We start from the raw sequence: 19,234 nt of genomic DNA, 5'->3' as shown, positions 1-19,234 counted from the left end.
AATATATAATCGACAGTCATGATGCACGAATGTATAGACAGGATGCGTGTATTGAAAATTCTCAATGACTCAAAGAGCAGCTGAAAATGGGGGAGATTTGGCGGAAGTTCGCGCGGTAGCCAATAAACTTCTTATCGAAAAACGGCATGCTGAATGGCAACCACGCGAACTTCCGCCGCATCCTGTGGGCAGAAGCCAATAGTATTATCAGATATGTACGTATATGAGAATGGTCCTTTATTTCGGCTTAAACGAGATTTCGCATACCACCTGTCTGGTGTGTGCACGTATCCTATTTATCGTTTTTTTTCTCTCAATATGACCTAACACAACAGCAGGTATGATATATATATATATATATATATATATATGCATGTAGCGTTTACAAAGGTACCCTTTGGCGGGGATCCACTCTTATGTCCTTGGCACGTACGTCGTAAGCAAGTACAAGCTTCGTCTGCGATCTGCTCTTCTTTGTATTTATCGTATTATCGAGCTTTGTGTTAGAATATATTGCAACCTCGCAATATTCTGATCACTTATCGCAATCATGTCCAGAGACTTGAAGCAAACCATGAAGAAAATTCGACGTGGATCTCGTGGAAAAAAACATCAGAGTATTACATTACGCAGACACAACCAGAAAGTGATATTGGATTCTGTAAGAGATGACATAGATGCCGTCCAAGATAACGTATTAATGGAACTTGGCGCACAACTTGCGATTAAACTCAAGGTTTCCAAGAATTGCAAAATAAAAGTGGACCGTGCGATACATAATTGGACTGCACTATGTGAAACTCAGGAGCAAGTTACATCGAATTCCTCAGGGTATGAAACAGACATTGCACAAGTTAACAAGGTACCTTTGCATGCAAATATATCGTGGGTTTCATGGAATCGCAGATCAGCTAGCGATATAACGCATGACATACGAGATGAAAGCAAGTCGACGGAAGAAGAGAAGGAAATGAATAGAACGACAGCTACAACTAGTTTCTCTAAAATTGATATACTTGATACATGCAAGTTGGTGGATAGGTTGATGGGTAAAGATGTTGAAGTATGTGAAAATGATGCGGAAAACATATCAGACGGAACACAAAATGCTGTTTCGAATTGCAAGTCAAAATTGAAGCTCAAAATGGACAAAGTTACAGTAGCTGATTACTTGTGTTCATCTCAAATACAAGAGAAACATTTAGTCACAAATCAGGTTGGTGTTGCACAAGCTTCTTTATAAAATCTTTATCACTAGAGAATCTATAAGGAAATCCAATTACAAAGTTATGAGCATACATGTGTATACACGGATGTGTATTTATGTTCTTCTCTCTTTATTTTCTTCAGGTTGATGGCAAATCACCGAAGAAAAGTAGAAAAAATAAAATGGCAACTAGAGAATCGACCAAGGAGAATACACAGAAAGAATGGTGTTGCGCTGAGGAAGAAGTGGTAAAGGATAGTGCAGCGAAAAAAACTAAAAATACACGAGAAACAAAACAATCGCCAAAAAACACATTTTTGGACCATATACCTGTGTTAGAAATGAAAGAAATCCTGAAAAATCAGGCGTCCAGTAATGTACAATATAAAAAGGGAACTCTCCGTGTAAACCCTAGATACAGTAATTATGCTTATATAAGCATAGCGGGCGAAGAGCGTGATTTGTTAATAAACGGTATAATTGATAGAAATCGTGCTTTCGATGGAGATTTAGTTGTGGCACGCATAAATTCCGAAGAGAATTGGCAGACACTTGCCAATGGAACGATACAAAAGACTGGTACAGTTGTTTGTATATTAGATAAAGTACATCCGAGGAAGGTAATTGGATGTTTAGCACAACATGTAGGAAAACACCAGCCTTATGTGCTAATCAAGCCAAAAGATTTAAGAGTACCATTGATTAGAATATATTCCAAGTCGTTGCCAAGCTCATATCATAGTCAGCCAGACCTTTATAACAATGCGATATTTCTTATCGTTATTAATCGTTGGGTACAGCCGAGTTACGCATCAGGGTAAGTCTGCATCAAGAGAAATTTATGTTTCAATTTTTTGAAACGGGACTCAGCGTTATATGGTTGTTTTTACATAGGAAGGTTCTCCAGATAGTAGGTGAAGCTGGTGACTTAAATGCTGAATTAATGGCGATATTACTTGAAAACAATTTGGATATATTGCCGTATCGACAAGAGCTGCTGCAGGGGCTTCCCAATGGTGATTACGTCTTGACAAACGCTGATACGAAGGGCAGAGAGGATTGGAGGAACGAATGTGTCTTCACAATAGATCCCGTCACAGCTGTCGACTTGGACGATGCCGTTTCTTGTAAAGTCTTGAAAAACGGCAATTATGAGGTAATCGCAATGAATAAGCAAGTCAACATTTTTAATCGTTCTTTCCTCTTTCTCGCACGTGTGTGCGGTTGTCGCAGTGATATATTTCGTGGATTTTAGGTTGCAGTACATATATCAGACGTGACGCATTATTTAGAATTCCTCTCTCCATTGGATGAAGAAATTTCTAAACGAGCTACCACCGTTTATTTACCGCACACGTCTTACCATATGTTACCGGAACAGCTATGCAGAGTCTGTTCTTTGTTGCCTGGCAAGGATAAATTAGCTTTTTCTGTCATTTGGGAACTGACACCAAACGCCGAAATTGTGAAACATCGTTTCGCAAAGACTGTAATAAGGTCATGTTGTCAAATGTCCTATGACTCTGCTCAAATTATGATCGACAACTCGGGAGGATCTTCATCCGAGAAGGATCTGAACATAAAGGGAGATTTCACGGCCTCGTTATTATCCGTTGTAGTGAACAATCTATTTAAATTGTCGGTTATTTTGCGAGATAAACGATTTGCTAACGGTGCGCTCAACTTGAATCAACCAAAGATACACATATGTATGGAGCCTACGATCAGTCGGGAGTATGGAATTCCAATACCTGTCAACTATCAACTGGAAGAGAAGAAAGACAGCAACAGGTGCGATTTTCTATTAGCATACGTTCGTTCGTTCGTACGCACGCGAGAGGGAAGGAGGAAAAAATGATTTAATGTAACAGTTATACAGTTATTTTTGCTCAATTTGCGTACTTGTTTCAGGCTTATAGAAGAATTTATGTTGTTGGCAAATATGACGGTTGCCGCGCAATTGTATAGCACGATTCCTGAAACGGCTTTATTACGTATCCACAGAGATCCGATCAAGCATAGTCTTGTAACAACTTGCGAAACATTGAGGAAATACGGAGTCCATTTAGATATTGAGACAGCTGGAACCTTATACGCCAGTATCCAACGCTATGAGAAAGATCTATTAGAATATAATTCTAGCAAAATTAATGATACCCTGCAATATATTATGATGGTTATCACGAATGTGTGTTCAAAAGCTATGGCAGTAAGAGTTCATTGAATTTTTTTTTTTTTTCTATTAACAATGATTAAAGATGTACGTGCGCGCGCGAGCACGCGCGATAAAAAGTGTTGACGTTTTACAGCGTGCGGAATATAAATGCGCATCTACCGTTTCCTCGATCAGTGACTTGAGGCATTACGCATTGAATGCGCCACTTTACACGCACTTTACTTCACCTATTCGAAGGTATCCCGATTGCATAGTTCATCGTTTGCTCTATGCAACGATCGAGAACAAGCCTTTGCCGAAGAAATGGACGGCTAGATTTTGTTCCAAGTATATATATATATTAACGATGTATGTGCGCGAGAGATATCGCACGTGATTTGTAAACTTTCTACTTTCGATTCCCGACAGGATAGCAAACAATTGCAACGTGAAGAAGTACAGTGCAAAGATAGCGCAAGAACAAAGTACCGAGTTATTCTTTGTGCATATGGTAGACCTTGCGGGAGGTTTTGACACTCCGGCTATCGTCGTAGAGGTGAAGGAACACAGTATGGATATTATTCTCTGCGATACCGGAATCAAGTTGAGGGTGTATTTTAAAGACATACAACCTACCACTGCCACTGTGGAATATTCTGCAGATTTGTCGGTACCAACCGTAACTGTTCAATGGAAGACACCTCCTATTACACAGGTATCACGCTTTATACAATCAATATCAGTAAAAGTGTGTTGTTTCAACGTGCCACCAACTATGTTTTTTTCAGATAATCAATATGTTCTCCTTAGTACGTGTACGAGTGGAGAAAATTAGCGAAAAATTTCGCTTAAAAGCTAACCTCCTTCCACAGTAGCGAGGTGATGCGGGAATTTGTAACATTTTTGTTTTTGTATTTTTTTTACAAGGTAAATGACTAAGTTTGCGTGGTGCGTCGGTGTATGTGCACAGTGTGTATTCACAAGTAATGAATAATGATTGTCAGTACGCATTCGTGAATGTGTATCAACCAGCATATGTCAATTGTACAAAATATGCGCGTTTTAATATAGTTCTGATATATAGTTAATGTGTTTATAAATGTATTAACGTATGTAGAATATGTATTGTAAGATACATTTACAAATGCAAATTTAAAATCGCCATTCGTTACTCGTGAGTGCACTTTGCGCCAATTTGTCTGCCGGTAATTTATGCAATATGACGAATCATTATGACGAGAGAAATTCTTTTTTTCTTCCTTTTTTATAATGTGTATATAGAGTTGGAATCATACATTTATATGTTGTATTGGAAAATATTAATTCTACAAATTTGGGGGATCACAGATGATAATTGCCAAGAATACAAAAAGGAGATAATTTGCAATTATTGTCGGATTAAAAAATTTATAGAAATTTATATTGTTAAAGCGCAAAAGAGAACAACATTTCAATTTTAAACGTATCACGTATATATATATATATGTGTGTATGTATATATATATACACACACACACACGCGTATAACGTTCTTGTAGAGGAGATTTCTTCCTATTATTATTGTATATAAAAAAAACTGAATCAAGCAAGAGTCTCACTTGAGAGACCATATGAATTTGTACATATAATCTTGAACCTTGACAATTGTAAATTTGAACAATATTTTTTAACTTAAATGAAATTGTGTATATCGCTTTTTACAATGTGATCTACCGATTCAAGATCAAAAATATTTTTTACATTATTTTACATGAGATTGTGATATGTTAATTTCTTAAGCATCAAATAAGCATTCGTTTTTTCTACGCACACAGATAACAAAGCATCTGAAGCAGTACTTACTCTGAATCGTTGTTAAGTGTGACATATATATACTTTAGCGAAGCGCAAATTTTGTCACTATAAACATATGTGGGTAAAATATATATGCGTATGCAATTTCTCATCAATTTACATGCGGCTTTGAACGATATCATCGTCTCGTGAAAACTGTAATTAATATCAAGTCACGTAGATGCGTTTACGTTGCACACAATATAGCATTTTTTATTGTAAAATATTAATTTATTGCAAATACGACGTATATACGTGTACAATCGAATGCATTAACGCTCTCCGATGCATCTGCGCTCGTTTTGGTGTGTGACACTTGTAATATGTGTATCTTCTCGCTTGTATAGTTAACAGCACAACTATATATGAGAGAAAGAGGGGGGGGGGGGCGGCAACTTACGATTATAACAAGAATCATCAAGTTGCACGTGATGTCTTGCAAATGCGGACGCATCGGCGGAGTTAACGCATCTGATTGTACATATTATATGTTATGTACTTGTATGTGACTTACACACAAATACTATGTAAGTCCATTTGAATGGTCAGTTCAAGAACTTGACGATACACGAAATTTTACTTTAACTTGCGTACGTATTTGTATAATATATTATATAATTTGCGCACAACAAAACTTTTGATTTGCTCAAAATAATTACCTGCCAAATATACAGATTTCTACAAATTTTATCGAACAAGTCAAATCCTGCGTTACACCACAGATGACTTGATAATTGTGCATGCTTGATATTGACTTTCACATCTCTTTTGTTTTCTTCATCGGTCTAAAAGCGAAAGAATTCTCGAGGTATTGCACATGACGCATCCTGTCGCATCCCTACATCCGTTTTTGCACCAAACTATCTCAGAATCATTAGTGATTCTCTCTGACGAATAAATAAAAGAGTCTCTTCGTTTCTTCTCGACGTATTGCAATAATACTTGCAGCAGGCAGCTCGATCGACATCAGTAGCTTCACAGAAAGCAGGCAGACTCGTTGAAACGATCGCAACGGAATATCGCACGACGCAACTTGAGCTGCGAAGCGATACACACACGCACACACTAGATAACAGTCTTTTTTTTTTATTTATTTGGTATCGCTCTTACATCGATAAATTATAATATTAAAAATAAAATCGCGTGACACTAAATATAAATTATTATTTATCGTAGATGTTGAAGAATGTACACGAAGCTAATCCTATAATTCACCTTCCACCGTAACAAATATTATGCTTAGCGGCGCCGTTAGCTCGACCGCTGCGACTGTTGCTGCGTCTTATTGCGATGTTCGTAATTGACGAGCCTCTGCCCCACAAGATACTTGTCGTTCTTAATGTGCTCGTACAGCTTCTTAAACTGGCGTATCTGAAAGCCGATCACGACGCAAACCAGGCTCACTAGAAGAAGGAAAGGATACAAGCGTCTGGCGATGAGGATCTGAGTCTGTAGATTGGTCACTAGAAGGGGAACTATCCCGTGGGCCACGGCGTAAGGAACCGCGAGGGCGAGACCGAAGCAACATATGACCGGCGCCGCCAGTTCCGTAACGACGAACTTAAGGTCCATGTCCCTGATGCCGTCGTTGTACGCGCGCTCGATAGCGAGGCGTATCCGCCAGTCGGGCCCCATCATCGTCACAGCGGTGGCTATTTTCGTATAGAGCACACCCAACGCCCAGTCTTGCCAGATGAACAAGATGGGATTCTGCTCGAGCGGGACGCGCAATGGCACCACCACCACCAATTCAAGGAGGAGACCGAACAGGAGCGGTATCACCCCGACCAATAGTACGAACGCCACCGAGGCCTTCATGCCCAGGATCGCCCAGTGCTTGATCCGATCCAGGATGGCCCTGCGACCGCGAGGCAGCCAAGAGAAGGCCAGTACGAGGCCTCGCGCCGCGGCCCAGCATACGTACGTGCCGCAAGCCACCGTGTACACCTCGTGCACCCTACCGGAGAGAGGCCCCACGCTCTCGCCGCCATCTGGAAGATGATTGACAGTATGATAGTGGAATATTGGGGGGGGATCGACTCACCGGGTCCGGTTAACGTTGGTGGCAGCACGGGCGGCGAGGGAGCGGGCGCTCCCACCATCCATAACGCCATCACTCGACGTCCGAGCCATACGGGTAGCGTCATCGCCACTAAACTAGCGATCACGAGGGACACGCAGACGCAGAGCACGAGGCCGACCAGCCGCGCGGGGAACCAGCGCGGTCTGACGTACGGTTGAAATCCCGTGGGTCCCTCTCGTTGCAGCAACGCCTGATGCGCGGCGCCCAAGTCGGGGTGTTGCGGCTCCTCGACGACCGCCGGTTCCGGATCGTCCGTCTGATCCCGCAGAAGGTACGACTGCAGATCCAGCATCCACGCGACTACGCGGCACCACGCCCTCACGAGGGCCTTCAGCCACGTGCGTGTGTGCGATTGCTCCAGCAATGCGGGTAGTATCACTTGCAGCAGCAGCAGCTCGAGCGAGAGCTCGCTCACCTGGGCCTCGCTCTGCACGGTCACGGTGTAGGGTAGAAATCCCGGCCAAGCCCATCTGAGGATTTTGACGGGTAGCCACAGCATCAGCAGGATCACCGTGTCGAATATGATCGCGGACGCGAGCAGTCGCCGCACGTGTCGCAGTATGGGAAGATGTATCATTTCTTGTATAGGGGAGAAGTCCGGATCGTTGATGTTGCGCACGAACCAGACGACCCCGGGTCGCAGAACCTCGCGCAGAAGGAGAATGAACGCCGCGAAGTAATACATGTAGACCGTTCCTACCAGCCAATGGATGAACATGGACGTGCCGGGAGCGAGTCTGAACGAAGATTCTCTATCTCTGAGCGTGGCGTCAAACATTGCCAGCGAGCAAATGTCCAGCCACCAGCCGTAAACTAATGGAAGTACACCAATCTCCACGACGGAGAGCAGGGAGACCTTAACGATCACGTAACAGAGCCCCAGGATTCGCTGGGAGCGTTGAAAGCCTAGCAACGCGGCTAGAGTGTGAAGGAACATCAGACAAACGCCGATGACACAGTAGCCGCACAACGTCGTCACCAAGCCTTCGAAATGCGAGGCCGCCGCGTGCTCTTGCAATCCTAATCCCGCTATTGCGAAGTGACCGATATGATAGGGGCAGAAGGCGAATACCTGTAAGCACAGGTCATCGCGACAAATCGAGAGAGAGAGAGAGAGGATTATTTTTACATTCTCTTCGCGACTCACCATAATAAACAGGGTGTTCAGAGACACAACCCAGAAGACATGCTCGAGAAAAACGAGGGACCCGTCCAATCCCAACAGACGCTCCCAAGTCAGTTCCTCGGCTGGCCTATCCCACTCCATGGGATTCCAATTGGCCTCCTCGGCCTCGCCCTGCGCTTGACCCACTACATGCGCCTGTACCACGTGTCCCCTCATCCAACCCTCACCAGCCACAGCGTTCGCTTGTGCGTCATCCGCACCGAGTTCCTCCCCGATCGGAAGAAGTGGCGGCACGTCTCTCGCTAAGTCCACCGGCTCGCCGATTTGCGGATTGTCAACCATATTTTCCGCCACTTCTTGGTACACAGGATGTTGATCTATGTACGTTCATCGTACGTTAGATAAATGGTATATCCAGTGAAAGAGAGAGAGAGAGAGATACCTTCGTTAAGCAGTTCTCCTTCCTGTGGGACAGGTGGATCGTCGACGAAAGGTGGGACGTTGTTGTTATCTGGAACTTCCTGTGGCATAGCGCGCTCCTCTTGAGCTTGCTGCGGCTGTTGTGCATTTGCCGGCGGTGGATTATCAACCAGCGGTATCTGCACATTATCTCTCTCGAGCCAATCGGGACCACCCGCATGCAGGATCTGTTCTCTCAACCAAACCAGACCGATGAACGCAAATAGGGTGCAAGTGACTACGAAACAACCATGAAATACATCCGAAGAGATATTTTCTGTGGATAGCATATCCATCGGTAACGACATAATCTGCAAATACAAAATGCGATTGTTCATTTCTTTAAAGCTGCGAGTCCGCACATACCGTCGTCACTTACTCGTACTAAATCCAACGGACCACTGAACAGAGCTCTGTATGTACGATACGCGGTCAAAGGAACAACTCCTAGCCAAGCGATCGCCACTAAAGTATAATGCAACCAATACTTGACGGCAGTGAGAATGCTTGAGAATAAACCACCTATGACATCTCTTAGTGGCAAACGACGCGGCATGTCCGGGCTGTATATAGGTGTAAATGAGAAACGATGGCCACAGAGTTCACAATATTCCTTGCGGGAGTATCTCATCCACTGCATCAGACACTCTTGATGTATCCATTTTATGCTGCCTGTGCAAATGCAGGGATGAAACAGTGGTCTGTCTGTCAGGCCCTCCGAACGGCAGACCCTGCAGATATCCGCACCTAGCATGTCCTCCGTCATGGTGCTTCGTGTTTCAGGTAGAGTTGTGTGTCACACTATAGTGAGGAGTCAGAAATGACTTTTTATCACTGAAAATCAAACACACAACTGGTTTGTAAATAGCATAAACGATTCTTTTTTATGGCAGCTCAACAGATGTGCTCAGTTTGGTTGTAGAAAAACATTGACATAAAATGCGTTACAATAACACAAAGGATGTCTCGTTATACATAATATTCTACCGTTTTTAATTTTTTATCGAACAACACGTAATTGCGCGTTTATATTGTCGCGAAAAATGACAGTCAACCGCGTTGGACATTTCAGCGGATAACGCAATGTACAAATTGCACCAATAGTTACGAAACACGTCCGTTAGCGGAGCTATATTTCACGAAAATTATTCGACAGTTCCGTGAGATCTCTGTTGCAAAATAGAAAGCACGTTATTCGACGCACGCATAGCCGCGATAAGCACACATACGTCTATCACTAGAATATCGATAACATTTTCGTACAGCGGCCGGATACTCACGTCTGCTCGAATAAAAATACATCGAGTCGAAAATTATCGTGTAAAATATCGAAAAACGTCTACTGCTACTTTTCCAGTTCTTCCTATCATGCACGTACCGAAACTTGCGAAATGTAAAAGTCACCAGTGTCGTCTAACACTCCGAAATGTACTACAGGCGGTATGTGCCAAAATACCCTATTCGTGCAAGGCATTTTTCATCACTTAAATTGCACAGGCCGATAAATAATTTTAGTATAATCTGGACGGAAGTTCGTGCAGTAAGCCAATCAACACGCCGGTAAGAACTAGTTTATCGCGCCAACTTCCGCCGCGTGCCGTATGTTGTAGCTTCTAAACGAGCGATAAACATTCGTTCTTATTTATCTTAATAATATCAATCGTTATCGCTTGTATGTATTCAGAAATCTTATACAAAAGCTAATCATAACCAAACATTTTATAACGCAATCGAGAACCATGTTATGGCTTTGTTCAAATTATATAAAGTAGCAGATTGTATATCGTGCGGCCCGATAGTCCAAAGCACGGTTAGCAATTTGTGCAAACTCTCAAATGTTTCTTGTTTCGTAAGACGATACTTTTCGAAACGCGTCATGAGAGTACTCAATGTCGCTGAGAAGCATGATGCTGCTAAAAACATTGCTGCCCATCTGTCACGTGGCAGCAGCAGAAAGGTAAACGATATATTTCACATACACTTGTGTGCGAAACAAACTGTTCGCATAAATCTGCAAGCAATCGATTTTATTCAATACATTGTTACAGAGGGAAGGTTTATCCGTCTATAATAAAATCTTTGAATTTAATGTACAACTATGGGGGCAAAACTGCCAAATGGTAATGACATCGGTATCCGGCCACTTATTAGGCTTTGAATTTAATGGAACTTATCGTAAGTGGCAAGGTTGTCACCCGTTGAGCCTATTTGATGCTCCAGTATTCAAACAATGTTCCGAGGAAAGTTATATCAAGATCAAAAAGACTCTGGAGCGAGAGGTACGGTCTTGTGGTGCATTAATCATCTGGACAGATTGCGACAGAGAAGGGGAGAATATAGGCTTTGAAGTCATACAGGTCTGTCAAGCGGTCAAGCCAGATATTCGCATTTATAGGTAATTGAATGTCTCCTTTGTTTGCCTAACAATATCTGCCAAGTTTCCCCATGTTTCAGAGCAAAATTCTCCGAAATTACAAAGCAGTCTATCGAGAGAGCATTACAAACCTTGGGAGAACCTGACAAAGCAATGAGTGATGCTGTAGACGTAAGAAGCGAATTAGACTTAAGAATTGGTATTGATTCTGTAAGATTTATGCCAAAATTAATCAGGAGATTGCAGTCGAGTTCTAATCGATCTGTGTATGATAGGTGCAGCCTTCACTAGGTTTCAAACATTGAGACTGCAGAAGGTGTTCCCCAACACTCTCAGTGATATGCTCATCAGTTACGGCAGCTGTCAGTTTCCGACCCTTGGGTTTGTAGTCGAGAGATTCCTAGCTATCGATCGATTCAAGTCCGAGCCATATTGGAAGATCAGAGTGACCGACGATCGCGATGGGATATTCGTGGAATTTAGATGGGCCAGAGTAAGACTGTTCGAGAAAATGCCTTGCCAGATCTTTCTGGACATGTGTTTGGAACGACCGGAAGCCACGGTGGAGAAAGTAACGTGCAAGCCGAAGAGCAAATGGCGACCTTTACCCTTGGATACCATTGTAAGTAGCCGATGAGTTGTACGAAAGAGCCGTATTAAGAGATATTTCGATCGATTTAGGAACTAGAGAAACAAGGCTCGCGTAAGCTACACTTGAACGCGAAAGAGACGATGAGGGTAGCGGAGAAACTGTACACTCAGGGTCTCATCAGTTACCCGCGCACAGAGACCAATATATTCCCGAAAGAATTGAATCTGGCCGCTTTGGTGGGACAGCAAGTGAACAATCAGGCGTGGGGTAACTTTGCGCGCGGTCTACTAGAGTCCGGGATAACTCCCAGGCAAGGGAAGAAGAGCGACCAAGCGCATCCCCCTATTCATCCTACCAAGTACATCGACGGTTTGCAAGGTACGGTTTGTTGTTCCACAATATCAAGTTGAATCGCTGATCGCTGATCGATTGATTGTTGACGATTGAAGGAAACGAGGCGAAAGTGTATGAATTCGTGGTTCGGCATTTCTTGGCTTGTCTGTCGAAGAACGCGGAAGGTCGAGAGACAACGGTGGAGATCGACATAGCGGGAGAGAAGTACACGGCTAACGGTCTTCAGGTCGTAGCGAAGAATTATCTCGATGTGTACATATACGAGAAATGGAGCGACAAGCAGATTCACTCTTATCAGCAGAGGCAGGTCTTCAGGCCTACCAGCATAGACATGGTGGAGGAGAAGACCTCGCCGCCAAATTTATTGACCGAGGCTGAGTTGATTGCACTGATGGACAAACACGGTATCGGCACGGATGCCACTCACGCCGAGCATATCGACACTATCAAATCCAGGCAGTATGTGGGTTTGACGAACACTCAGCACTTCATGCCGGGCAAGTTGGGCATCGGTCTGACGATGGGCTACGACAATATGGGCTTCCAGATGTCTAAGCCGAATTTGCGCGCCGATTTAGAGAAGGATTTGCAATTGTGAGTGTGTGTGTGCGATAATTATTACATCCAAAACAGTGAGTGTGTAGAAATTACTTGAAATTATGCCGGCAGGATATGTCAGCGTCAAAAAGATCCGAGCGAGGTATTGCAAAGTCAAATTAACAAGTACCGCGAAGTGTTCAAAGTAGCGATAGAGCGCGCTAATCTCATAGATGATGCTTTAGCGCGTTACCTCGATGAAAGGCCTATTCAAAGTGAGGAAACGCAATTCGTCGAAGACGTCAGCATTTTCAAGTGTCCAAAGTGCGGCTCCAGCATGGTTTTGAAAGACAGGAAGCAAGGCAGAGGAAAATTCATCAGTTGTACGGGCTATCCGACATGTACCAATGTGATCTGGTTGTCGGAAGCTGTGGAAGACGTCGAAGTCTTGAGCGAGACGTGCGATCAGGTAACATCTTGGCGAATGGCGATCGAATATTTCGCATTGATACACATAAATAAATACTATTGATTTCCAGTGCACAGAGAATATGCGCAAATTAAAGTTCAAATTGGTCAGGAATGTGATACCCTTGTATGGTACTTGTTATACTACTTGCATAGGCTGTGATTCTTCATTCAATGAGATGTTGAACATTAAGGAAGATTGCATCCGGCAAACTGGAAGGTCGAATTACACCGTCCACAATAATACATCAAGTTCTACCACATTTCAAAGCTCAGCGATTGGTTCTGCTCAGCGACAAACTGGAAGGTCGAATGCCACTTCAAGTACATCTCAAAACTCAGCTGCTTCGACAGTCGGCTCTACTCAGCGCTTATATCAAACGGTCCCCAACATTTCGAACAGGCCAGTGAATAGAAGAAATACGACTATAACGACTGATAACGCCGATCTCTCGACGCATGAGTGGTGGGATAGTTTGGAAAACAGATCGTCTGAAAATCCTCGCGATACGGCCAATAAAACTAACACGTGGGGTAATATCGACAATAACGCTGTGATCATGTGCAACTGTCACGAGACAGCGATACAACTGACGGTGAGGAAAGAGGGGCCGAATAAAGGTAACAAAAAATTTATATATTTTCTATTCTCTCTCATGATGGAAGTGTTTGTATGCGCTTCTATTGGAACACTCTTCAACTTTCGTCATCTATTTGTGATCACAGGACGCTTATTTTACAAATGTGCCAAGCCACAAGGTAGCGGCTGCGATTTTTTCATGTGGGCCGAATCTCGGACTGACACAACAAACCAACATTCCGATCGGCTAACCAATCTGGATAGAAATGACGCGCAAAGCACCGGTCATTTTTCTCGCGTCACCTCTGATTGGGGAAGCAGCTCAAACGATTGGGGAAGTAGTGCATCGTCAAACGATGTCATGTGCCAGTGTAATCAGCCCGCTCGAAAGTAAGTGCACTCTCTTAAATTCTCTTTGGTAGGAAAACAATGAATACACAGTGATAAGCGGTGCAGCTAGATTTATCAATCTTAAAGGAACGTAACATCACATATAGCTGCGACTGCATTTCTTTCGTTGTATTCACATTTGCACATTTATCCAGGCTTACAGTACACAAAGAAGGCCCAAATAAAGGACGACAATTTTATGGATGCCCAAAGGGTATGAACAGCACTTGTAATTTTTTCAAATGGGCAGATGAAAATACAGATTGGAGCAATTCTTCTGTAAATAGTAGAGGAAGTAGAGAACGTACCAGAGGCGGTAATGCCCCGAAACGGCCCAAATTAACTGGTGGTAAGAGAAAGTGCGGCATTTGCGGAGTCGAAGGTAAAGAATATAACATTTTCTAACTTTTTCAAAAGATACAACTTTTTATTGTATGATATTATCTCTCTTTATTATATTCAAACTATATACATTGTTTTCTTCTTGTTCTCTTTTGTTTTTCATACAAGGTCATACGAGAAAAACGTGTCCGGAAAATGTAATGGACTGATGCGCCAATTTTCCTCGATACAATATTGTAAATACTGTACAGTTGCTTCGAGTGTGATTATTACTTTTTGTAAAGGAAACTAAAGTCTTTACTTTTTAAGACTTGACTTGTGCCTTCTTAAACTAAAGATATTCATAAATATCAAACTGAAACATGATCTTTTAAACAAGTACCTGAATCGATCGGTATTATCTTATAAATACTATTTAGAGAGTTTCTAAGGATAAATATAATAATATTTATATTGAGTTAGGTCACTAGTCTCTTGTGAGGAAAATTATTCTTTAGTTTCTCCAATTCTTCTTTTTGTGAATGAGCCTCGGCAGTTGTTTGAGTTAACTGTGAAATAGTTATAAGAATAAACGCCATTCTGTTAACAATTATTACTACATGTCGCTGTTAATAATACTGACAGATGGTTACTTAAGGTATCTTACTATTAGCAAAAGCAAAATTTGGAAGAAAGTTACCATGTCTAATAGTACGTCAAACTTTAATTTCAACAAGTTATTCTCCTCTTCTAATCGTTTCACTTCCTTTTTTAGTTTCTCGTTTTCCTTAAAAGTGCTGCCTACTTTACCAGATTCTAAAATAAAATTTTCCTTTTCGCTCACTGAAGCAAAGATACATTGACAACAATGGCGAAACAACAAAGTTATTCACCTGGAATCCAAATTCCTGACTCAAAGACAGCTTCTTGATCTCCAAGATGAATACGTATAGGTCCCACTTCTGCACCAAGTTCCTTTTCTATTCGTTTAGGACTTAAATTTTTATTTGCCAAGAAAACCGATGCCTTCCTAGTCGGTGTTTTTTTGGGAGAGAATTTATTAGAGAATAAAGGCATCGCGCGTCGTCGCACTCTTCGTCGTATGACTCTACTAAAATCTCTACGAATAACATTAACAAGTTGTTGTTAAAAACAAAAGATGCGATTGAAAGTTTTATTTTGAACGCAATAATTGTTATATTTTACATTAGAGTACATCAGAAATACTTTATGTACAAATACATTTTAATATGTAGTTGAATTTTGGAGTGTACGCGAAATAGATCATGTTTGTTTACAATGGTGTTACCTAGGTAATGACGGCTATGTTTCAAAATTCACTAGCTTCCTGGTGATCGAAACACCTAACCTTACAACTAGTGATCACCACCCTTCGCGACGGAGCGTTTGCGACGTATTGTAGAACGAACAAACTCCGATTGGTGGGACCCGATTGACCACATCGATTTGACGTCACTAGAAAATCACCAAATCACGGTTGGTTGTGGGGGAGTAATGTACACAGCCAATCACACACCTAGAGACATTTTCCTTCCTTGATGGTTGGTGGTAGTCAATTGTAACGTGGTCAATCGGGATCCTCCTCATTGGCGAAACTGATTCCACCAAGTGTCACACGCTATCGTGTTCAAGTTATTTAAAACAACTTCATAGTTCAACGAGAAGATCAGGTTAAGTTTACCAGTTTGATAGGATCACGTCACGAGTAGTAAAAGAGCGACGTTGTAAGGTACGGACGAGTTGTCATGCCGCTTTTTTTGTTTTAGTAACGCAATCTTGCGTAATGTTTTGACACGACACCCGTATACGTCTGTTGAATTGTGAGATATTTAGCGAAATCACTTACGACGTCGCGGCTGTATCATGTCCTGGATAGGCGCGATAGCGAATAACGTGCTTCGTAACATCGTCTACACGGACACGCCGCCAAATGTCGTGCAGGAAGTTCGGCCGGAACATTACAGCAATCGGCATATCCATTCCCGCGAGGATGGCATTGTACTGTACGGACCCGGTGACAAAAGTCAGAAGTATGAGATTGTATTGCACAGACCCTGCACGGAGACCCTTCACCAGGCGTACAGGTATATGTTACGTACAATACATTTTCGTTCCTTTCTCTCCCTCCTCTATAGTTTGTTTATTTCTCAATTGATTTGTTCCCATCAGCCTGTTTAGAGCGGAATCCCTAGATGCAACGGTGGACAGATTCATAATATACAAGGATAAAGTACCAGTGCTGGTACAGATAGTGCGCGAGGTAACTTTTCCATTGCAAATATGTTTGCGAAAGGATAAGTGTATATATCGAGCAAATTGAATCTGGGCACGATTGAAAAAGGAAAGGTTGGTTATATAATGTTGATTTGATTTCCTTTCAAGATGTGCAACGTCGCAAAGATACAAAAGCTTTGCGACATTCTGACGGAGCATCCCACGTGGACACTAGCGCATCTGGCGGCGCAATTCGCGCTCTACGACGCCTTCTCGCACGCGATAGTCAACAGCGAGCTGAACAGCGGTGACCTGGAGAGCGGTATCTCGCCCCTACAGGTGGCCGTGCAGACCAACAACCTGCGCACCGTGCAGATGCTGATAGCGGCCAAGAGCTCGCTGGAGCATCTCGATCACAACGCAAACACCGTGTATCATTACGCGGCTACGTCGACGAAAGAGATCATTCTGGCTTTGGGAGCCGGTCTACCCAACAGTCTGAACAGTCGCAACAGCAACGGGCATACTCCCATACACGTGGCGTGTCACAACGACAAGCCCGAGTGCGTGAAGGCGTTGCTGCTGATCGGCGCCGACGTCAACATACCCGCGACCGAAGGCCCGGAGCCTTCGAGCCCCGGCTACGTCGGCGATTTCTTACACAACAAGCCGAACGTGCTCCACTCGGAGGACATGAAGTTCGGCGGCACGCCGTTACATTGGTCGCGCAGCCGCGAGGTGATATGCGCGCTGATCGAGACCAACTGCGACATCGACGCGCTCAACTTCGACGGTCGCACCGCGTTGCACGTGATGGTGATGCGCAAGCGGCTCGAGTGCGTGGTGGCGCTGCTCAGCCACATGGCGTCCGTCAACATGGTCGACAAGGAAGGCAACACGCCGCTGCACCTGGCTGTGGAGCCGGCGATCGTGCAGGCGCTCATCGGCTTCGGCGCCGATCTCGACGCCCGCAACTGGAAGTCGGAGACGCCGTTGCACAGGGCCAGCACCGACAGCACCGACGGCAACAAGATCATCTATCTGCTGCACGCGGTCGGCGCGCAGCGGTGCCCCCTCGAAATGACAGGCTGCCATCTCGGCTGCAAGTTCAACGAGACTTACACCGGCATCGCGCCCTCGGAGCCGCCGCACCACGTGACGCGCACCGTTATCGATCAGATGCTGCACGTCTCCGGCATGGATAAGATGACCATCGATGAGAGGAGGACGGTGAACGGCAGGCTGCTCTGCCTCGACGGTGGTGGTATTCGCGGTCTGGTGCTCATCCAGACGCTGCTGGAGATCGAGTCGGTGCTGGGGCGACCTGTGGCGGAGTGCTTCGACTGGATCGCCGGCACGTCGACCGGCGGCATACTCGCCCTCGGTCTCGCCGCCGGCAAGTCCCTGCGCGAATGCCAGGCCCTCTATTTCCGCATCAAGGAGGACGCCTTCGTGGGCTCGCGTCCGTACAACAGCGAGGGCCTCGAGAAGGTGCTGAAGGAGTGTCTGGGCGCGGACACCGTAATGGCGGACATCGCGAGGCCAAGGATCATGATAACCGGCGTGCTCGCCGACCGGAAGCCCGTCGACCTTCATCTCTTTCGTAATTACGAGTCGCCCGGCGCTCTGCTGCAGGTGGCGGAGAACGCGATGTTCAAGCGCACGCTACCGCCGGAGGAACAGCTCCTGTGGAAGGCGGCGAGAGCTACCGGTGCTGCGCCGTCGTACTTTCGAGCCTTCGGTAGGTTTCTCGACGGCGGCCTGATCGCGAACAATCCTACTCTGGACGCTATGGCGGAGATACACGAGTATAATCTGGCGCTCAAGGCCACCGGCAGGCCGAAGGAGGCGACGCCGCTGGCACTGGTAGTCTCCCTCGGCACCGGATGCACTCCTACGACCTACGCTCTCAAGGAGATTGACGTTTTTCGGCCCGAGAGCCTCTGGGACACCGCGAAGCTCGCCTTTGGCATCTCGGCGCTCGGCACGTTGCTGGTCGACCAGGCGACCGCCAGCGACGGTCGAGTGGTGGATCGTGCCAGAAGCTGGTGCTCCATGATCGGCGTCCCGTACTACAGATTCAATCCGCAGCTGTCGACGGAGGTCGCGATGGACGAGAAGAACGACGAGATCCTGGTGCATATGATCTGGTCCGCCAAAGCGTTTATGCACGTCAATCGAGATCGAGTGAAGGAACTGGCAGCCATCGTCAATCGTAGCTCGCACCAGGCGATATAATAAGCACGACAATTTTCTGCTAAAGTTCACCGCTATTCGACCAATGTGATATTAGACTTGACATTAGATTTGTTAGATTTGTTATTTAGATTTGTCCCGTTGATCTTCTTTTTTCTTTTCTTTGTAATGTATATAATAGGCAACTGGTTTGTGATATTCGTGTGCACCGTACTCGTTCAACAGGGAACAAAGTCTCGTCCTAGTCTATTAAGAATTTCTCGTGACAAAGTGATTATTGATATTATATTGCGTTCAGCTTTTTCTTTCTTACTTTTTGTTATG

At 44.3% G+C, this 19,234-nt stretch overlaps 5 protein-coding genes across 12 annotated transcripts; 3 read left to right on the top strand and 2 right to left on the bottom strand.

The window, feature by feature from the left end:
- The first annotated feature begins 138 nt into the window (after positions 1-138).
- LOC106743334 (DIS3-like exonuclease 2) lies at positions 139-5,600 on the top strand. 5 transcript variants are annotated; one of them, XM_014617077.1, is made up of 10 exons: positions 139-215; positions 559-831; positions 907-1,216; positions 1,351-2,024; positions 2,102-2,363; positions 2,463-2,998; positions 3,119-3,416; positions 3,517-3,710; positions 3,792-4,077; positions 4,151-5,600. In XM_014617077.1, exons 1-10 carry the CDS (start codon positions 154-156, stop codon positions 4,235-4,237), a joined length of 2,982 nt encoding a protein of 993 aa, XP_014472563.1. In that variant the 5' UTR covers positions 139-153; the 3' UTR covers positions 4,238-5,600. The 5 variants fall into 5 exon arrangements, with proteins under 5 accessions (XP_014472563.1, XP_014472562.1, XP_014472561.1 ...); XM_014617076.1 differs by having other exon boundaries at positions 559-1,216; positions 3,119-3,395; XM_014617075.1 differs by having other exon boundaries at positions 559-1,216.
- A 186-nt stretch (positions 5,601-5,786) lies between these two features.
- LOC106743335 (E3 ubiquitin-protein ligase MARCH6) lies at positions 5,787-10,262 on the bottom strand. Its single transcript, XM_014617080.1, has 6 exons — positions 10,144-10,262; positions 9,243-9,697; positions 8,847-9,174; positions 8,426-8,781; positions 7,240-8,350; positions 5,787-7,186 (listed from the first exon to the last, which is right to left on the bottom strand). Exons 2-6 carry the CDS (start codon positions 9,627-9,629, stop codon positions 6,447-6,449), a joined length of 2,922 nt encoding a protein of 973 aa, XP_014472566.1. The 5' UTR covers positions 9,630-9,697; positions 10,144-10,262; the 3' UTR covers positions 5,787-6,446.
- A 123-nt stretch (positions 10,263-10,385) lies between these two features.
- Positions 10,386-14,808, top strand: LOC106743369 (DNA topoisomerase 3-alpha). Of its 2 annotated transcripts, XM_014617146.1 has the most exons (11): positions 10,386-10,820; positions 10,912-11,258; positions 11,318-11,436; positions 11,513-11,859; positions 11,919-12,207; positions 12,279-12,777; positions 12,853-13,189; positions 13,260-13,809; positions 13,915-14,158; positions 14,314-14,540; positions 14,669-14,808. In XM_014617146.1, exons 1-11 carry the CDS (start codon positions 10,608-10,610, stop codon positions 14,707-14,709), a joined length of 3,213 nt encoding a protein of 1,070 aa, XP_014472632.1. In that variant the 5' UTR covers positions 10,386-10,607; the 3' UTR covers positions 14,710-14,808. The 2 variants fall into 2 exon arrangements, with proteins under 2 accessions (XP_014472632.1, XP_014472633.1); XM_014617147.1 differs by lacking the exon at positions 10,386-10,820 and having other exon boundaries at positions 11,136-11,220.
- A 95-nt stretch (positions 14,809-14,903) lies between these two features.
- On the bottom strand, positions 14,904-15,880 carry LOC106743370 (protein chibby homolog 1). Of its 3 annotated transcripts, none has more exons than XM_014617148.1 (4): positions 15,789-15,880; positions 15,373-15,599; positions 15,180-15,295; positions 14,904-15,048 (listed from the first exon to the last, which is right to left on the bottom strand). In XM_014617148.1, the coding sequence occupies exons 2-4, from the start codon at positions 15,554-15,556 to the stop codon at positions 14,959-14,961; spliced, it is 390 nt and encodes a 129-aa protein (XP_014472634.1). In that variant the 5' UTR covers positions 15,557-15,599; positions 15,789-15,880; the 3' UTR covers positions 14,904-14,958. The 3 variants fall into 3 exon arrangements, with proteins under 3 accessions (XP_014472634.1, XP_014472635.1, XP_014472637.1); XM_014617149.1 differs by lacking the exon at positions 15,789-15,880 and adding an exon at positions 15,722-15,781; XM_014617151.1 differs by lacking the exon at positions 15,789-15,880 and adding an exon at positions 15,686-15,778.
- Positions 15,881-16,068: 188 nt separating this feature from the next.
- Positions 16,069-19,018, top strand: LOC106743376 (85/88 kDa calcium-independent phospholipase A2). Its single transcript, XM_014617161.1, has 4 exons — positions 16,069-16,170; positions 16,267-16,584; positions 16,670-16,760; positions 16,883-19,018. The coding sequence occupies exons 2-4, from the start codon at positions 16,364-16,366 to the stop codon at positions 18,950-18,952; spliced, it is 2,382 nt and encodes a 793-aa protein (XP_014472647.1). The 5' UTR covers positions 16,069-16,170; positions 16,267-16,363; the 3' UTR covers positions 18,953-19,018.
- Positions 19,019-19,234: the final 216 nt, after the last annotated feature.

This window comes from Dinoponera quadriceps, unplaced genomic scaffold (genome assembly GCF_001313825.1).
Source record: "Dinoponera quadriceps isolate SergipeBrazil2010 unplaced genomic scaffold, ASM131382v1 scaffold616, whole genome shotgun sequence".
Lineage (NCBI taxonomy): Eukaryota > Metazoa > Arthropoda > Insecta > Hymenoptera > Formicidae > Dinoponera > Dinoponera quadriceps.
Note: the sequence above shows the minus strand (reverse complement) of the source record. Positions and strands in the feature narration are given on the sequence as shown.

What these genes read in the sequence shown, in the direction of transcription:
- LOC106743334 (XM_014617075.1), top strand. Translation starts at nt 154, where the DNA reads ATGGCAACCACGCGAACTTCCGCCGCATCCTGTGGGCAGAAGCCAATA. An exon ending in AACATTTAGTCACAAATCAG is followed by an intron (nt 1,217 to 1,350) that starts GTTGGTGTTGCA and finishes TATTTTCTTCAG; the next exon opens with GTTGATGGCAAATCACCGAA. An exon ending in ACGGCTAGATTTTGTTCCAA is followed by an intron (nt 3,711 to 3,791) that starts GTATATATATAT and finishes GATTCCCGACAG; the next exon opens with GATAGCAAACAATTGCAACG.
- LOC106743335 (XM_014617080.1), bottom strand. Translation starts at nt 9,629, where the DNA reads ATGACGGAGGACATGCTAGGTGCGGATATCTGCAGGGTCTGCCGTTCG. An exon ending in AGGAGAACTGCTTAACGAAG is followed by an intron (nt 8,782 to 8,846) that starts GTATCTCTCTCT and finishes GAACGTACATAG; the next exon opens with ATCAACATCCTGTGTACCAA. An exon ending in TGAACACCCTGTTTATTATG is followed by an intron (nt 8,351 to 8,425) that starts GTGAGTCGCGAA and finishes CTGTGCTTACAG; the next exon opens with GTATTCGCCTTCTGCCCCTA.
- LOC106743369 (XM_014617146.1), top strand. Translation starts at nt 10,608, where the DNA reads ATGGCTTTGTTCAAATTATATAAAGTAGCAGATTGTATATCGTGCGGC. An exon ending in CCAGATATTCGCATTTATAG is followed by an intron (nt 11,259 to 11,317) that starts GTAATTGAATGT and finishes CCCATGTTTCAG; the next exon opens with AGCAAAATTCTCCGAAATTA. An exon ending in TTAGAGAAGGATTTGCAATT is followed by an intron (nt 12,778 to 12,852) that starts GTGAGTGTGTGT and finishes TTATGCCGGCAG; the next exon opens with GATATGTCAGCGTCAAAAAG.
- LOC106743370 (XM_014617148.1), bottom strand. Translation starts at nt 15,556, where the DNA reads ATGCCTTTATTCTCTAATAAATTCTCTCCCAAAAAAACACCGACTAGG. An exon ending in GTCAGGAATTTGGATTCCAG is followed by an intron (nt 15,296 to 15,372) that starts GTGAATAACTTT and finishes ATTTTATTTTAG; the next exon opens with AATCTGGTAAAGTAGGCAGC. An exon ending in TTGACGTACTATTAGACATG is followed by an intron (nt 15,049 to 15,179) that starts GTAACTTTCTTC and finishes ACTATTTCACAG; the next exon opens with TTAACTCAAACAACTGCCGA.
- LOC106743376 (XM_014617161.1), top strand. Translation starts at nt 16,364, where the DNA reads ATGTCCTGGATAGGCGCGATAGCGAATAACGTGCTTCGTAACATCGTC. An exon ending in ACCCTTCACCAGGCGTACAG is followed by an intron (nt 16,585 to 16,669) that starts GTATATGTTACG and finishes TGTTCCCATCAG; the next exon opens with CCTGTTTAGAGCGGAATCCC. An exon ending in TGGTACAGATAGTGCGCGAG is followed by an intron (nt 16,761 to 16,882) that starts GTAACTTTTCCA and finishes TTTCCTTTCAAG; the next exon opens with ATGTGCAACGTCGCAAAGAT.